Genomic DNA, 17060 nt, shown 5'->3' with positions numbered 1-17060 from the left:
ATACGCAGTCATTCAGTATTATAAGAATTTTTAAAAATATACACATTCAAGGAAGAAGGGAGTCACACTCAATAGATAAAGGCACTAAAACACAAGAAAACAGTTAATAAAGCAAGAGACATTAAAAAGAAGCAAAATAGTTTGTGAGGGGAAAAAAAAGAATAATGCAGGCTATTACAAGAACATGTTGTTACTTAAGTTTATTTATTTATTTTGAGAGAGAGAGAGAGCACAAGCAAGGAAGATGCAGAGAGAGAAGGAGAGAGAGAGAATCCCAAGCAGGCTCTGCACTGTCAGTGCAGAGCCAGATGTGTGGCTCAAACCCAGAAACCGTGAGGTTGTGACCTGAGCCAACACCAAGAGTCAGATGCTTAGCTGATTGAGCCACCCAGGCGCCCCAGGACAAAATATTATCTGAAAGAATCAGCTGAGATCTTGGAAATAAAAAGATGGCAATTCAAGCAAATCTCAGCTGAAGGGACAAATGGCAGAAAAGACAAAGCCAACGAGTGGATAATGGTTTGGAATACCAAGCTGAGGAATTCTCTGAAAAGAGCCAAGAATTGATATGTATGTATCAAAAGACTCATGCAGTTGGCGACAGGCAGCTAGCAGAAGTTTCAACATCCAACTAATTAGAGTTCTGGAAGGTAATAATGCAGAGAATGGGGAATAGAGGAAAGGGGAGTAACAGTAGAGAAAAATGTTCCAACGCGGAAAAAGATGTAAGTCTTCATATTGAAGGTTCCATGGAGTGTCTAACAAAACAAATTAAAAAGGGGGGGGGGGAAGATTCATGAGTAAGTAATGGCAAAGTTTCAAAGCACCAGTTTCTGGCTTGGACAGCTGGGTAGAATGGTGGTACCATTTACTGAGATAGAAAACAGTGGAAGAGAAATGTTTGGGGAGGAAAAGATCATACATACTTTTGGACATGTAAAAATGGTGACTGAGAGACATCTAACTGGATACAGACGGAACAAGGAGCTGGTTGTATGGGTCCCTGGGGACAGGAGATATGGGGGTGAGACAGCACAATAGGGATTGTCTTAGGTCTATGCAGAAAGTAGCATCAGAACAGGAGGTTGAGGCCAATACCCTAAGGAATTTCAGAATTTAAAGGGTCATAGAATAGGTGGTGCCAGCAAAGGAGACTAAGAAGGAGGTAAGCCAGGAAAACATCAGGAGAATGTGGCATCAGAAAAGCCAGGGAAAGAGGATATCTCCAGTAAGAGGAAGTGGTTTGCTGTGTTGAGAGATCAAGTCAAACAGAACCGAACATGTCCATTAGATTTGGTGAAAAGAAGGCCACTGATGATTTGTTAAGGTCATTTCAGCACAGAGGTGGGAGTGAAATTAGGCCAGGGTGGCTTGAGAGCAATTGTGAAAAACTGAGAAAATACAGATGGTGAACATCACTAATTTAAGATGTTTGGCCGAGAATGAGGAGTGGGGAGATAGCTGGAGCGGAGGCTGGAGGGTCTGGTGGGATTGAGGAGGAGTTTTCGCTTTGTTTTGGATGGCTGACCCTTAACAGATTTAAATATTGATGGGAAGTGTCTACTAGCAAAGAAAAATTCAAAGATATATGGAGAAGAGACCATCAGAAGCATTCCCAGGTAGGCACAATAGGATTGCCCCTTGCTTTTTAAGAGCCTCAGCTGCCTGGTAAGAATTTGAATAATCAATTCATGGATAACCCAGCTCAAATATAATATACTACTTCAGACATTGGCAGAAAGCTACCATGGTGAAAACTAGGAGCAGAATGATTGAAAGTCTGCAGTTAAGAAAATAGTGGCTGACCTAAATTTCTGAGCTCACCAACATAGTTGTCTAGACCTGTGCTGTCCAATATGGTAGCCATTAGCCACGTGTGGCTATTTAAACCTAAATTAATTACCATTGGGTAAAATTAAAACCTCAGTTTCTTAGTTGCAAAAGCCACATTCAAGTGCTCAATAGTCACATGTGGCTAGTGGCTATTGCAGAACAATTTCATCATTATAGAAAATTCCACTGGATAGCACTGGTCTAGGCTCGAAGCTTCTTTGAGGCAAAAGAAAAACAGGCCTTAGATTTCTAATTCCTTTTTCAGCATCTATCTAACATTTATCGAGTGCTTCTTATATGTCAGGTAACGTTCTAATTATATTTCGTATATATTATGACATTTAACGCTCCCAGCAACCCTGTGAGATGGGTTTTTACTATGCCCGTTTGACAGATGAGAAAATGGGATTACAGGTACGACTTCCCATGTAGCTAGAAAGTAGCAGAGCTGGAGTTCCAACCTGGTCAATGTGCTGTAGAACTTGTATTCCTAAGAACTACGCCACGGTCAAAGTTAACGGTCACTGCTAATTGTATTTTTGCTGCTGGGGTATAGTAGTGGGTCCCAAAAGCATAAAATGATATGCTCTGGCTTGTGAGCTAATAATGGCAAAAACTGAGTTTCACCTTGTATTGCCCTGACAGGATGGCGAAAAGGCTCTGTACATTTTGTCACTGCGTTTACTGCAGACATGATACCTAGGCAAAGGGGGTGATGCTAATGTCCCAAACCCTCTACCACAGATTTCCTTTAGTTCCTCCCATTAATTCAGTTAAGTTGAGGAAATTCATAACTCTTTATTCTATCCTTTCATTTTACTCCTAAACCTCTCCTGATTCTCCTTTTCACCCTAGAATAACATCTTATTCTACATAACACACAGGAAATTCGCTACATGCCTTGCTGCCCTGACCATCACTGACCTACATGTTTTCTTGACTTTAAAATCTCTTTTAGTTAAACAGTATACTTAACTATTAATGTACTACAAGAAACCCTCCCTAAGCAATAGAAGACTATTGATTCACTGTTAAGGTATATATGTATGTATGTATTTATAAAGGCTTTATTTTTAATTTTTTTAAGTTTATTTATTTTGAGAGCAAGAGAAAGAGAGAGTGTGTGTGTTTGAGCAGGGGAGGGGCAGAGAGAGAGAGAGAGGGAGAGAAAGAATCCCAAGCAGGTTCTAAGCCGTCAGTGCAAAATCAGGACTCAACTGACTGAGCCACCCAGGCGCCCCTAAAGATTTTATTTTTAAGTAATCTCTGCACCCAGTGTGGGGCTCAAACTTACAACCCCGAGACCAAGAGTCACTGGCTCCACTGACTGAGCCAGCCAGGTGCCCCCAGTGTTAAGGTACTTATGATCAAAGTACTACATTTGCTTTTTACTTTCAAGGTGTCATTTGTACTTCTTAACTTGCCCCCAGGTAATTTATGAACAAACCCAAAAAACAAAAAAAAATACAAAAACCAAAAACCAAAAAACAAACTCCAGCCAGGCAGTACAGTCAGGACACTTGCAGAAAGAATCCCCTGCAGGTTTCAGCTTTATATTCCTGGGACCTCCAACTAGCATTGCAGATAAAATATAAGACTCCCTGTGAAAACTGGAATTCAGATGATCAGGATGTAATTTTCAACGTAAGTGTGCCCCATGCATACTAAAAACTTATTTGCTGTTTATCTGAAATTCAAATGCAAACTGGACACACCATATTTTCATAAAATGTATGTTTACTTGCTATACAAAACAAGGATACTATCTTAACTCTGGCAACGCTACCCCTAAATAACTTGGGGGACGTCCTTCATCTTCCTAGAACACTGGCGGGGTGACAAGAAGACAGGACAGACATTGTGATGTCTGCTTTATAGATAACAGCTTCACGATTGACCCAGGTGTACTCAATACGTAAGCTGGAGAGAAAACCGGAATCCTTCTACCCCATCTTCTGATACCCTAAAGAATTGAATGCAGTGTCTTCTTGCAAGATCATAAACAGTGGAGTTACAGGTAACAGTTGAGTTACCTATAATCAGGCAGAAAAAGCAAATCTGTAGATATTTTAAAGTTCCCTAGAATATTTTCAGATGCAAAAGTTTTTGTAAGATTATAATTCATGAAATATTCGTTATCTTTGTCCTTCCCACTGGGCCAAGGGAGGATGCCGGGGGCCATGTGAGTCCTCTGTTACGCACCATTTTTAGCCACACAAAGGTCAAAGGAAGGGGCAGTCACCAACCTACGGAAAATACCAGGAAGGCCTGATGTGAAAAGGGGGAAGATGTGACAAGAGGGCCATGTGGAATACACTGTCTTCCAACTACCCGGGAATGCTCCTTTCTCATCCCAGAGAGTGGGCCCCTGCCTCCCCAGCCCTGGGGGGTTAACCCACTAGCCATTCACTCACTCCAGAAGTATTTAAGTATTAGGCCCTGGTTTCAGTGTTTGGGACACACTGAACAGACAAAATCCATGCTCTCATGTGGCATTATTACAGTTCAGAATTCTTATTTGGATTTCCTACTGAGTACTTTTTAAAGCCTTTACCTTGATGTTTTCACCTTTTTTCCTTATTTCTCTACTCTGTTTTCTTTCTCTCTTATTTTATACAGTTGACTGTGTGGAAGAATGGAAGTAAGATTTTCACTGGTTTTTTTAATTTTCTCACAATTGCCAGTTTTATTATATTTGAGGGACATTAAAATCTTAATTAAACCTAAGTGAAAACCTAAAAAGCTGAATTCTTAAATATGGACTCATTAAAGCTTTCAGTAGGGCAGTCAAGAAAAAAAAGAAAAAGAAAAAAAGTACTACGTGTGACTTACCAATTCTGTAAATAAGAACTTTGCTGCCAGCGGGATCTCTGGCTCTCAGAACTCCAAGGTAACCGGCCTTCAGAAGGCCAAGGATACTTCTAGGGCGTAGATCGGCACTTATTTCTGGACATTCTGCCCTCCACTTATAATAGTTTTTCAGTAACTGAAAAATAAAATAAAAATTGTCTACAGATAACATACCTGGTAAGCACTTCGTAAAAATGGTAGCAAAGCCTTGGCATTATGTGTGGCCCCTTCCATCCATTATGTCAGGATTGTAATCTGGCGTATTTTTTTTTTTTTTAGCTGTAAAAATTAAAGTTCTCTTCATCAAGGATCTCAGGTGATAAGACTTCACCACAAATTCAGAGTTGAGTAATTTTCATTTGTCTCCTATGGCCGGTAGTCTCCAAAACCAGCTGCAAATACCCACCCCTCCAGGTACACATGCGCCATTCATCCCATCAAAGGTGGGATCCATTTGATTCCTCCTCCTCCTCCTCCTCCCTGAATCTGGGCTGGTCTTACATCTTGCTTTGGCAGAAGTGACACTGTGCTAGTTTAGGAAGTCTGGGACTTTCTGTGTTTGCTTTTTGGGATCAAGATATCACATAAGATTAAGATTACTAAGGGGAGCCTGGGTGGCTCAGTCCATTAAAGATCTGACTTCAGCTCAGGTCACAATCTCACGGCTTGGCTAATGAGTTTGAGCCCTGAGTTGGGCTCTGTGCTGACGGCTCAGAGCCTGGAGCCTGCTTCAGATTCTATGTCTCCCTCTCTCTCTGCCCCTCCCATGCTCACACTCTGTCTCTGTCCCTCTCAAAAATAAATAAACATTAAAAATTAAAAAAAAAAAAAGACTAAGATTGCCAAATGGTAAGTCTAGGTGGAGAGAGACACTGGACAACCAGAGCCATTCTCAGTCTGATCTCAGCCAAGTTCCCATCTGATGCAATGTGGAGCAGAGATGAGCCCCACACAGCCCTGCCCAAATTAGAGAATCACAGACAAATAAATAGTTGTGGTTTGAGCTACTAAATTTGGGGGTGATTTGTTACTCAGCGATAGATAACTGAAACATCCACATTTAGTCCTTTCTGAAACAAGGAAGAAGAGAAACCAAACAAATTCGCTCCACAAATATTTTGGGAGCATCTACAATATTCCACACACTGTGTAGAGGCTTGAGTTACAACAACGAACAGAGTAAAATGCTTGTGCTCCCTGGAGCTGACCTGTCAATAATGGCTGCATCATACAAGCCATGTTTTGTAGTGAAAAGTTAAATTCCCAGGCTGCTGCTTCAGAAAAATCTTAACTCTACCATTCGTTACCTGTGTGATCTTGGGTAAATATTTAACTCCCTTGAGTCTTGTTTTCTCTATATCTGCCCGGTAGGGTTAAATCATACACGGGCATAATGAGTGGTAGTTACCACTGCTGTTGTGATAATTGGGAGTTATTTGGGTTTATATTGCTCATCCAAGTATCATAGTGCAGGTTTATATTAAAGGTAACTAGGATTTTTTGGTTTCATTTTCTTTTCCTTCAAAAACATGGGCTAAATCAAAGATACAAAGGAACATCTCTATACCACTACTATTCTTTCTACTAATAGAAAAACAACAAAAATCAATGTTTAAAATTTTTTTAATGTTTATTTTTGAGAGAGAGACACAGCACGAGCAGGGAAGGGGCAGACAGAGAGGGAGACCCAGAATCCAAAGCAGGCTCCAGGCTCTGAGCTGTCATCAGAGTCAGACGCAGGGCTCGAACTCACAAGCCGAGCCGTGAGATTATGACCTGAGCCAAAGTCGGATCTTTAATGGACTGAGCTTCCCAGGTGCCCCCAAAATCAATGTTTTAATTGAGATTTGTGTTCAGGGTGGAACAATATGCCTGGATGGCAAAGTGTGAAGGAATCCTGTTTTAAAAGAACCACCAGTAATGGTTACTCTGCATTTACAAGTAAAACAGATATTGCCGGGGCGCCTGGGTGGCGCAGTCGGTTAAGCGTCCGACTTCAGCCAGGTCACGATCTCGTGGTCCATGAGTTCGAGCCCCGCGTCAGGCTCTGGGCTGATGGCTCAGAGCCTGGAGCCTGCTTCCGATTCTGTGTCTCCCTCTCTCTCTGCCCCTCCCCCATTCATGCTCTGTCTCTCTCTGTCCCAAAAATAAATAAACGTTGAAAAAAAAAAATTAAAAAAAAAAAAAAAAAAAAAAAACAAATATTGCCAGTGTCTTGTGGAGAATCCTAAAATCAAATTATGCATGTAAAATTTGTGATTTTAAAATTTTCCTCGTCACGATTTTCCGTGTTCTCAATTTTTGTAAAATGCCAACATGTTTGTTTTGCGTTTGAAGAGGTCTGCTAGCAGTGGGGAACTGAGGTTCAGATGAAAGGAAGGGACGGATCCCATTGTCATTGGAATAAACATGACAGGTGTGATCACAAAGTTGTTATGCTCTGGATGAGAAACTACAAATACAAATTCAAAAACCAAGCAGAAGGGGGAATTCCAACCCTTGGGCAATGTAAGTGACTGGAAAAGGCTGAAGAACGAGAAAAGCTGGTTGGACTGTATACAGGAGAAGTGATACCGTGATGCACAGAAGGGAGGGAGAAGTTATGTGTGCCAGCTGCCCCTCTCTCCTTTCTCTCTAGCACGGATATTGTCTTTCCAACTTTCTCTATTTCTGTTTTTCTCCCTCTCATTTCTTCATTTGATAAACTTTTCCGAATTGTTTTAGAAAAAGAGAGTTGCTACAAGTTAAATGAAACTGAGAGGTAAGAACGAAAAAAGTCCATAAATCTGCCAACAACGAAATAACTGGTGACCTAAATAGCAGCTACCCAAAGCAGAAAGAACAAAAGGTACATTGTAGATTCTGATATATTCATTCTACTCTATGAGTTTCTCTTCCTCCTCCTGTCTGAGAGGGCATCAGAACAAAGGTTAAAAGCATGTTACAATGCTCATTACTTCGATGGTCCCTCAGATATACAAATAGTCCTTTTAATACTGATTCAAGGAAAACGCTAGATGCAGCATATCAGCACCTATATAAAAAGAATGATCTGAATTTACCATGGAGCCATAGAAGTTGTAGGCTCATTAAAAGGGATCTGTTAGGTAACGGAGACAGCGTCTTCGGCTGATTGATCTCTGCAGAGTGCTGGGCACCAGGTAGATATGTACATGTGTTGAATGAAAGAATAAATGAATGCATGAGTAAGCCAGCTGAATTCACAAACCTGAGAAACTGGCTTTTGTAAAGATGTGCAAATCACTCTTATGCTTGGACATTCAGCTTTTGCAAATTGAAATATCTAAACTCGGATCTTTGATGATTACTTTTCCATTGATAAATCAATTCAAAACCCCGGCTGACATATAAATAAGTTATATAAATGACGTAAACTGCTACTGAGCAATTCTCAAACAAATCATCAAAAGTCCACAACAACAGAAAACTGGAAGCAGGTCAATATTCATTACTGGAAGGCAACTCTTTTGTACCACAATTAGGAATCATTAAATAAATAAAAGCTATGGTTTATTTTAACTATGCGTTGTAATCGAGTATGTTTCTTCTTACATTTTTCACGTACTTTCAAACAAAATAAGGACTATGTGCAGCTTTTATAGGGTTCAATGGCATCATTTCAATTCCTTCTCACAACCATCCTGAGAGGTAACTACTGTTACCCAATTTTTTGGAGAAGAAAACACCAAAGAAGCTACATTTACAAAAGAAGCTACATTGAAAGGGAAATTAGCAGGGAGAGTCAATGGATTTTGAAAGCTGCAAAGACTTTGGGAAAACCATAAAAATATTTAAAAGATAAAAAAACTTGCCACACGGAGCAAAAATATAAGGAACTGAACTAGTCACTTGTAAAAGACAGGAATTCACAAGAATATGTGGGACAGGCAAAGGTTAACAGTTGGCTGTTTTAAGTTCATTGTTTTAAACAGAAGGGTCAAGTGTAGTGTGCTTGAGAGCATAGGCTCTGCAAACATCAAGCCAAGTTCAGATCCCTGCTCTACCACTTAATAAATGACTTCGGACTAGTTACTCTCTGCATCTCAGTTTCTTCCAAAATAAGTGAATAATGACATAATCCGCACAAACACTATTTACCAAAATACCTGGTACTCCATAAGCTATTAGAATCATAAAAACCTCATTAATTCATTATAACTTGAAACATAAAAACTAGAATAATGAGAAGTTTCAATGTAACTGAGGGGCTTATCAAGCTTTCTTCATATGCTAAAACTTTGGGATTTTTATATTATAAATAAGGGACTTTGAGTTGAATTAGCTGCTTTTATGGTGGAAAATGAAAAAAAAAATAGTTTCACACTCTAAGCCTTTCCCTTTCCTTTTCAGTTGGCAGAAAAGTGAGGCAAAACGTTCACAGACACTTGATCCCTATCCAATGGATTTAGACAGTCTTGCCGGCCAATTCCTCAAGGATATGGTGCAATGAAAACAATTCAGGAAAATAAAGAATACAGGAAATAACATATATAGCAGAGGCTGGGGGTAAATTTTATTTCTTCTTTTGTTTAGACATTACTTTTATTTATTTATTATTTTTTAAGGTTTATTCATTTTTTGAGAGACAGAGACTGAGCGTGAGCGGGGGAGGGGCAGAGAGAGAGGGAGACACAGAATCCAAAGCAGGCTCCAGGCTCTGAGCTGTCAGCACAGAGCCCGACGTGGGGCTCGAACTCACACTGTGAGATCATGACCTGAGCCAAAGTCAGACGCTTAACGGACTGAGCCACCCAGGCGCCCCTAGACATTACTTCTAAAAAGCAGCTAAAATGAAATCGGTAAATCATTCACTTTTTTATTATTAGTTACCTCTACACATTTATATGTTTATGCCTCATTTGAACTGTACTCTTCATAGGACCTAAGGTTGTGTTTGTATTTAGTAGTTGCTGAATTTAGTTTACTGCTCATGATGTTGGAATACCTGGGTAGACATCTGACAAAACAAAATTAAAGTCAGGTTCTTATTTCATTCCTAACATCAAAATAAATCTCAGTAGATTAGCAACTCCAACATTAAAAAGAGAAGTCATAAATTACTATAGAAAATTTTGGAGAGGAGAAGAGCTTATAAGACCCAGAAGCAATCAAAGAACAATCTGATATATTTGATTACATAGAAATGTTTAAACTCTGCCGAGAAAAAAAAAATAGTACAAGCAATGTCAAAAGACAACAAACTAGGAGAAAGGCTTATTTTCTTTAAACATAAAGATATTTTATGAATAAAAAATTATATGTATATTTTATGTGAACAAAATGGAAGAGAATTAACAAATGGTAAAAACAGGCAGTTAACTGGAAAATAATTTAAAAATTTTAAGTATACGAAACATGATTAACCTCACTTATAATTTAAAAAATGCATATTACAATGAGAACCAATTTTTCACCAAGCAGGTTGACACAGATCATAATGTTTGATAGTACAGGGTGGGTGATAATAGGAAGAAAAAGTCATTCTGTAGCATAAAAGTGATAAAGTTAGTGCAAACACTTTGAAGGACAGTTGTTGCATTCATCAACATTGAACATGCACCTCTTCAGCAACTGTACAGGCTGAACTTACCTTATAAGGATATATTCCTGTTTTTGCACAAAGACAAATGTATAAAGACATACTACAAAATCCACTTGGTGATGGAAGAAACCCCGTGTCTCTTATCTACTGCATTTTGTACACCGCCAGGCTAATTTCAGTTCAAAAAATAATCGTTGAAGGAATGAACAGCATGCATGATGGCATTGCTGCTGGCTGATGACAACTCCTATGTCCAGTAACAGGGGACTGTTAATAAATGTTACTATAATTAATTCATACAATGGAATTGCACACAGCTCCCCGAAAGAATAAAATGTATGCACACATGCTGAAATAGGCTGATCTCTATGAGAAATTATGTAAACAAATAAAATAAAATAAAGGCCAAACGTAAAACACATACCTATGCCGCGTGAGCTCAGACTATACCCAGAAAGAGAAACATGTAACAGTAACTGCTTCTGGGTAACCGACCAATGAAATGAAGGTTTTGGGTGGGGAAGTTTGTTCCTTTAGAAAGTTACTTTTAGAAACTTACTTTGCACTCCTTGCTACTTACGGATTTTTTAAATCCGCCATGCTCTTTACTTTTTCGGTTAAAAATTAGTTAACAACAACGACAAAAAACTCATACCGAGACATGTTTACCATTCTGTACTATAATACGTCCCCTGCGGCCCACCTCGCAACACGACATTGAGCAAGCCAGTTGGCAAAAGGGCGAGATCAGGTTCAATCGCTGGGTGCTTACTCTTAGGTCAGGCTCTGTGCCAGATTGGCTAACGTTCAATTCTCGAAATCAGTGGGCTAGGCTTTCTCACCATTATTTAACAGGAAAGGATGCTGAGCCCAAAGTGACAGACTCAAGGTTACATCTCTCTTTTCGATTCCTGTCTTCGCACCACCCCTTCTCTCAACCATCTGTAGCAAACCTGGAAACACAGAAGAGCCAGCTCGTCCCATACCTTTCCACTCAAAATATACGGGACGGCTTTACCGTCCTGACAAAGTATTATCAGGAATGGCACTCTTTTGCTAGAATTTGGCCTCAGACCTTCAGTTTTACTGGCAACTCCATACTCCCGGCCACACGTGCAGTGATCTGCTAAGATGTGATGAATCCAGGCTTCCTCCTTCTCAGCTGTTACTTTGGTTTCTATCACCGGCTTTGCGCCAGGGAGAGGAAAGGCATTCGCCCCGAACCTCATGGGTTCGGGAGACTCATGTAGAGCAGAGCTCCAGTGGTTGGAGGTCAAACGGGCCATCACCCCAGAGCGCTCCAGCTATTTCTAGGTTTTCCGTTTCCACGACCCTGAGAAACTGGCAGGACCCGCGCGGGATTTCTCGGAGCACCTGCAGCCACCGCGCCCGCCGCCCGGTGCGCGTCTGGGGCGCCTTCCCGCCACGGTTCTGCAGGCGACTCGAGCTTTCGCGGGGGTCTGGGCCGAGCCGCGGCGGGCCCCCAGCCCTGCCCGCGGAGGGGAACGCAGCCGGGAGGCACGCTTACCCGCCAGGCCAGGTCGAGGTCGAAGTCCCGGGCGCGCAGGAACCGCAGCAGGAAGGAATCGGTGAGGGGCAGCGGGGTCGGCGGAGCGCCGGCCGCCCGGGCCTGGCGCCGCAGCTCTTCCAGGGCGGGTTGCAACAGCGGGGACTGGTCCGGCAGCGCGCTGAGCTGCAGCCCCCGCTCCGGCCCCGGCCGCGTCTCTGCCATGCCCGCCCCGCCGTTTCGGCCGCCCGGGGCCGGATGGCCGGGAAAAGCGCGGGCGCCGCGCCACCCTCCGGCCCCTCCCCCGGTGGCGGCGGGCCGCGCACCCCCACCCGCCCGCCCCGCGGGGCCGCGACCGGCCTCGCGCGGCCGCGAGGGTGTGCGCCAGCTCCCGGAGCCGCGTGGTGTCCCCCACGGTGCTGCTCCTTCTGGAAACCCGAGCCGTTCTTTCTCCAGTGAGGGAAGGCGTGGTGTCCACCGCCAAAGGGAGGATGTCAGAAAGTTTGCTCGCCTACGCTGATTGCCATGAGTTTGGATGTTTTTCCAAAAAAAAAAAAAAAAAATCTATCTACTAGAGGAAACTTTTCCGTCTTTTTCTCCCTCCCTCCCTTTCCTCTTTGCCTGCCTTCCTCCCTCCTTCTTTCCTTGCCTTTGCTTCCTTCCCACCTCTCTTTCTCTCTCCCTCCCTTTGCTCTTTCTCTCATAATCCCTTTCTCATCTTGGAGCTGGAAGGACAGCCATTTGATGGCACTGCGGCCGAAGTACTACTGAGCGCCCCTCCTTACGCGCATTAAAGCTCCAAGCAGACTTCTCAAAAAACGTTTTATTGCCACAGTGGTTTCCAAAAAACACTCCCTAATGCCACCTTAACAGACTCCCTACTTGGCCACTTCCTCCAAAGCCAGGCAGTCTTCTCCGTTCTTGAGACTTCATCCTGTTAGCGATAAACACGGATGACTAGCAAGTGCCAAAAAAAAGAAAAAAAGAAAAGAAAAAAGTCTTAAACACCGTGCGCTTCTTCCCTTCCCGGGCTCCACCGTGTCTAGTCTTTCAGTGGCCTGGCCAAAGGTGTATGACCTCATCCAAGTGAGCCCAGGTAATGAAGATGAGATGTGGGAACCAGAAAGGTCGTTACATTGGCGTTTTCTTGATCTCTACCCGCCGCAGCTGTCCTAGAATTGACCTGCGTCCTGCAGGGAAATCCATGAGACTAATTCTTACCGAATCTACGCCATGTGCCAGGTAGATGCTAGAATTGCACAAACAAACAAAGCCAAATCTTTGCCTTAAGAGACAGTGGTGAGAGGCCGTGCCATTTCATTCATTACAAGAACAGTTATTGAGTTGCTGGCGTTTCCAGACTTTGTTCAAGGTGCAGAGTATACACCTGTGAGTGAAACAGACAGAAACCCTTGTCTTCCGGGACTTTTCATTCTTGTGGATGGGGACAGGCAATAAACAAGACAAGTAAGTGACATTGTGGTATGAGAGATGGGGATCCGTGCTATGGGGAAACAAAGCAAGGAAGGGCGATAGCTCCTGTAGTGATGCTCCTATGAACCCCTGGAAGAGGTGAGGAAGCTGGCCCAGGGATATCTGGGATTGCAGGGCTCCGGGCTGTGACTTCCAGTCTGATGGAGCTGGGAAACCAGTACAGTAAATCATCAGAATCCCATGAAAAAACAATGTAAATGACAGACAGAGATTCCAAGCTTTGATTTTTACTTGGGAGTGAGATGGAAAGCTATTGGTCTCAAGGTGTTACAATTCAATGTGAAGCTGATATGAAAGAAGTACTGGGAATGTGCCGTGAACACGCAGAGGAAGGCTACTGGTCTCTTCTCGGAGATCTGGGCACGCTAAAAGGGGGACATTTGCTTGGCTTTAGTGGTGCATTAGCAGTTTGCCCGGTAAAGGAGAAAGTGGGCGGTCGGGAAGAAGGTATTGGGTCGCAATAAAAGAAATACAGGGGAAGCCAGATTTCTCTAATAGTTTAATGTGTTTAAAAGTGAATTAAGGGGCGCCTGGGTGGCGCAGTCGGTTGAGCATCCGACTTCAGCCAGGTCACGATCTCGCGGTCTGTGAGTTCGAGCCCCGCGTCAGGCTCTGGGCTGATGGCTCAGAGCCTGGAGCCTGTTTCCGATTCTGTGTCTCCCTCTCTCTCTGCCCCTCCCCCGTTCATGCTCTGTCTCTCTCTGTCCCAAAAATAAATAAACGTCAAAAAAAAAATAAAAATAAAAAAAAGTGAATTAAGAGTGTATGTACAGCATGTTTTCCTTTTCAAAATTTTTCAACACATTCTTCTACTTGTTCTTAGAAATTAGCATCTGCTTTTTTGAAAGTGGGCAGAAACTTCAGTGAGAGCTCATGGACACAGCTGTGGTATTCTTTTTTGGAAGTATGCCATGTATGGGTTTGATGTCCTGTTATTTCTGGATCTGTGAGACTCTGATAAGAGAAATGCAAAAGAATACTGACCAATGGATTGGTTGCCATTAAACTTGGTGAAAACGGAACCAACACGGAGCCCAGATGACCAGGAGAAATGGCAGTGGTAGCAGTGGATACCGGTAACAAAACATGAAGAAATTCCAGTGTTTGCAGTTCCATTAAAGAAAAGACTGCAATGTCAATGGAAAGAGAAAGAAAAGAAATTGGAGAAGAGGTGTAGACATATAAGGCGAGACTCCTACCCTGAAACTTGATTACTTGTTAAATAATGCGGACCACGTGGGGCGCCGGGGTGGCTCAGTCTGTTAAGCGTCTGACTTTGGCTCAGGTCATGATCTCGAGGTTCATGATTTCCAGCCCCACGTTGGGCTCTGTGCTGACAGCTCAGAGTCTGGAGCCTGCTTCGGATCCTGTGTCTCCCTCTCTCTCTGCTCCTCCCTTGCTCTCTCTCTCTCTCTCTCTCTCACTCAAAACTAAATAAACATTAAAAAAATAATAATGCAGACCATGCTTGTGTCTTTCAACAATGTATCTTGTATCTATATAAAACTTTAGAATTCTTAACACAGATTTTCAGATGTTACTCAATGTTTGTTTTGAAGCCTTTTCAAATTTGCTATGTGCATATTTCACTTCAGTGAGCTGTCATGTTTACTGAAAATCCATCTAGTCCTCTGGTACAAAGATTCCAAAGGGGTTTTTGGAACTAATGGTATGAGGAACGAATAGAGGAAAAGTTAGTTACTATTCGTACAAGTAGCTTACTATTTACTCTGAAATTATTTAGCAATTAATTATTCATTAACACATAATCGTTCATAAGTATATGCATTCATTTATTTGACTTTCAGCTTCACAAAAAAGACATAAATACTATCTATCACTGCTAAGAGATAACTTTCAAAAAGAGGTAGACATAAAAGTGAACATGTGTTAAAACTTCTATTTTAACTTGTACGCAGAGAACCGGAGAGATGTTATAACGGGTTCAAAGGAGATTTCAAAGCAGCATACTTTTATACGAAATGCAAGATGAATATGCAAATAGAGGCAAGACTAACTTCCTCCACAGTGACCGAGGGAGGCCAAGTGAAACTCTACCAAAGAGGACAGAATTCACATTTTCTGAGATAAGAGTTAAGTGCCATTGCTATCAGTTACCTGCAATTTATAAAGTTGTGAGACAGTATAGATGAAATCAGAATCCGATAATCCAGAGGGTGTCATTTAGAGTCTATACAGAGCGTAGGTTTCTACTGAAGCACAGAGTTTATCCTACATCACTTGGGAAACCTCACTTAAAACTTTTCAATGTAGTATTTACCATGGAAACTTTCGAACACATAGCAAGACAATAGTAGTACATTGCCTCAACAGTCAGTGCTGTTTTGCCAATCTTGTTTTGTCTGCCTCTCCCACTTTTTTAAAAAGCTGAAATATTGTAAAGGATCCTTACCTATCATATTTTATTGGTAAATAATGTGCATTTTTTTTATATTACTAAATACCATTTTCACACCAAAAAAAAAAAAAAATTAGCAACAGTTCCACAGAGTCATCTAATGTCCAGTGCTGAGTATTTTCCATTTTCACCTCCGATGTACAGCCTCCATTCTCCTCTCCCATTTGTGTGCCGTGAGGCTGACTGATTGATTTCCCCAGTGTGCTCCTTGCCCTCTGGCTCCCAGTTCTGCTTAGCTGGCGGAGGCAACGGGGAAGAGCTTGAGGTCAGGATCTTATTCCCCCAGCTCCCTCCCCATGGGGTTGCCCCATATTGACTGTATCCCTTTATCAAAGCCCACCATGCCTTTTCGACAGCCCTTTCTTATAGCTACAGCTACTTTCTCTGAGTTTCCATAACTACCCACCCCTCGTCCACTCAGGTCTATATAACAAAGTGCTGTAAGAAAGATGAAATAATAAAAATTTCTTCTCAGGGGACCTGGGTGGCTCAGTCAGCTAAGTGTCCTACTTTGGCCAACATCTCACAGTTCATGGGTTCGAGCCCCACATCAGAGTCTGTGCTGACAGCTCAGAGCCTGGAGCCTGCTTCGGATTCTGTGACTCCCTCTCGCTCTCTGTCCCCTCCCCACTCATGTTCTGTCTCTCTCTGTCTCTCAAAAATAAATGAAATGTTAAAAAAAATAAAATTATTCTCACGAGACTGGAGGTAGAAGTGCCAAATCAAAGTGTGGGCAGGATTGCTTGGTTTTTTGGAGACTGTGAGGGAGAATCTGTTCTGTGCCTCTTTCTAACTTCAGGTCCTGTGGTAGTGCTTGGCACCCCTGGGTTGTAGCTACATCACTCTGGTCTCTACCTCCATAGCTGCATGGCCATCTCCCTGACCTGTGTTGGCATGTCTACATTTTCTTCTTATAAGGACAGCAGTCGTATTGGGTTAGATTCTACCCTAATCAAGTACGACCTCATGTTAACTTGATTACATCTACAAAGAACTTATTTCCAACTTAGGTCACATTCTGAGGTTCTGGGAAGGGTATGAATTTTGGGCAGACATCATTCAACCCAGTAGAAAATCTAAGGGTGGTGGTGACTTTGTGTTGCCCATGCCCTCACTATTGTAAATAGTCCCTTTATGAAACTATCCTAAATTGTCGAATTTGAGTATACCATCTGTTTCTGGTCAGAGCCCTGTCTGCCCAACCAGTGGGGCACATTAAGATGATTAAGGTCTCTGGACTACATTATACAAAAAAAGCAGGAGAGTTTACACAACAGTGAAGTAAGATCACAATCCCTTGCTGTGTAAAGGCAAACTCGGGTCTGATTATCTTCACTGATAAAAATTGGAGAGCGTGTTTTCAATGTCAGTAGCACAATGTTTATTTGTTCCGG

General features: G+C 42.3%; 1 protein-coding gene and 1 long non-coding RNA gene across 2 annotated transcripts in view; one reads left to right on the top strand and one right to left on the bottom strand.

Annotated features, from left to right (window-relative positions):
• TTPA (alpha tocopherol transfer protein) overlaps window positions 1-11978 on the bottom strand; it is a 21583-nt gene extending 9605 nt beyond the window's left edge. Inside the window, exons 1-2 of the mRNA XM_030304015.1 lie at window positions 11775-11978; window positions 4666-4819 (exon numbers count right to left, since the gene is read on the bottom strand). Coding sequence (XP_030159875.1) covers window positions 4666-4819; window positions 11775-11978 — 358 coding nt within the window. The remainder of the gene's footprint in view (window positions 1-4665; window positions 4820-11774) is intronic.
• Window positions 11979-12513: 535 nt separating this feature from the next.
• LOC115506147 lies at window positions 12514-14332 on the top strand. The gene is made up of 2 exons (XR_003966256.1): window positions 12514-13220; window positions 14071-14332. It is a non-coding gene; the product is annotated as an uncharacterized LOC115506147 (long non-coding RNA).
• Window positions 14333-17060: the final 2728 nt, after the last annotated feature.

Source organism: Lynx canadensis, chromosome F2 (assembly GCF_007474595.2).
Source record: "Lynx canadensis isolate LIC74 chromosome F2, mLynCan4.pri.v2, whole genome shotgun sequence".
NCBI lineage: Eukaryota > Metazoa > Chordata > Mammalia > Carnivora > Felidae > Lynx > Lynx canadensis.
The sequence above is the reverse complement of the archived record's forward strand: the minus strand, read 5'-3'. Positions and strand labels throughout refer to the sequence as shown.